The sequence below is a fragment of the Rhagoletis zephyria genome, unplaced genomic scaffold (assembly GCF_001687245.7).
Source record: "Rhagoletis zephyria isolate East Lansing unplaced genomic scaffold, Rhagoletis_zephyria_1.1 Rzeph_scaffold_03933, whole genome shotgun sequence".
Classification (NCBI taxonomy): domain Eukaryota; kingdom Metazoa; phylum Arthropoda; class Insecta; order Diptera; family Tephritidae; genus Rhagoletis; species Rhagoletis zephyria.
This window is the reverse complement of record NW_016161016.1, coordinates 23,481-24,429: the sequence shown is the minus strand read 5'-3', so window position 1 is coordinate 24,429 and position 949 is coordinate 23,481. Positions and strand designations below refer to the sequence as shown.

At 35.7% G+C, this 949-nt stretch overlaps 1 protein-coding gene across 1 annotated transcript; it reads right to left on the bottom strand.

The window, feature by feature from the left end:
• Positions 1 to 101: 101 nt before the first annotated feature.
• On the bottom strand, positions 102 to 741 carry LOC108369966 (HIG1 domain family member 2A, mitochondrial-like). Its single transcript, XM_017625197.1, has 2 exons — positions 491 to 741; positions 102 to 406 (listed from the first exon to the last, which is right to left on the bottom strand). The coding sequence occupies exons 1-2, from the start codon at positions 627 to 629 to the stop codon at positions 243 to 245; spliced, it is 303 nt and encodes a 100-aa protein (XP_017480686.1). The 5' UTR covers positions 630 to 741; the 3' UTR covers positions 102 to 242.
• Positions 742 to 949: the final 208 nt, after the last annotated feature.

Genomic DNA, 949 nt, shown 5'->3' with positions numbered 1-949 from the left:
CGCTATGATTCTCAACCGTTTCCGCTATTTTGCTATATGTACATACATACATACATATGAACTTTACACTTATGCATGATATATAAATTCGAGTACTTTTCTTTTGCGCATAATTTATTTAAACAAAGGAATGAAAGTAAATTAATTTAATTCTCAACATACAACTTAACATTTCAATAAGAAATCTTTATGATCTACATAGTCGTAACTATTATATGCTTAGAGCACGCCGACCAAATGGCTTATTTTTTGGTATCGTACGTCATGACGACGCCAGCAACTAGAGCGAGTACTGTGAAACCTTGCGCAGCTATACGGGTACGCATCATTATCTGAGACATGCGTCGATTGCCGGTGCGAAAGTTATATAGACCGTATGATAAGGCGCCGGCAGTTACCAAACAACCTAAGAAAATTGTGAAGAATTGTTTAAAGTCAAAAAATATAAACTTATATAATTGGTAAGGCGGTGCTTCCAATTCTTACATACCAATCGGCACGGCCGGATTTTCTTTTATTTTGCGCAGCATTTTTTCCTTAGTTGTTTCGGGCTGGAATGAGCCGAAATCTTGACGCATTTGAATCCAGTCCAAATCCTCGTCCGGTAGTGCAATCTGCTCTTTTCCCATTTTCAAGCAATTAAATGTAAATTTCAGCCTTTGTTTTAAGAGTTCTCACTTCCTACAAAAAGTTTACAAAAACATATGGGAGCAAAACAAAATAGAAATGCACCTGATGTCAGTGTTACCAACTACTCAGAAAGCTTCTACGAAATTCTTTTCAACAAAAAAAAAATCACCAAAAATCCCCTAAAAACACCATTTCATTACCGTACAGAAAAAATATACTCATTAAAAAATATTATATAATGTTAGTGGCGTTCCAGATGCTTCACGATTTGGAGTTTTTTTTAGGAAGCCGTTCCAGGTGACCACCTACAATAAGATTT

What these genes read in the sequence shown, in the direction of transcription:
- LOC108369966 (XM_017625197.1), bottom strand. Translation starts at nt 629, where the DNA reads ATGGGAAAAGAGCAGATTGCACTACCGGACGAGGATTTGGACTGGATT. An exon ending in AAATCCGGCCGTGCCGATTG is followed by an intron (nt 407 to 490) that starts GTATGTAAGAAT and finishes CAATTTTCTTAG; the next exon opens with GTTGTTTGGTAACTGCCGGC.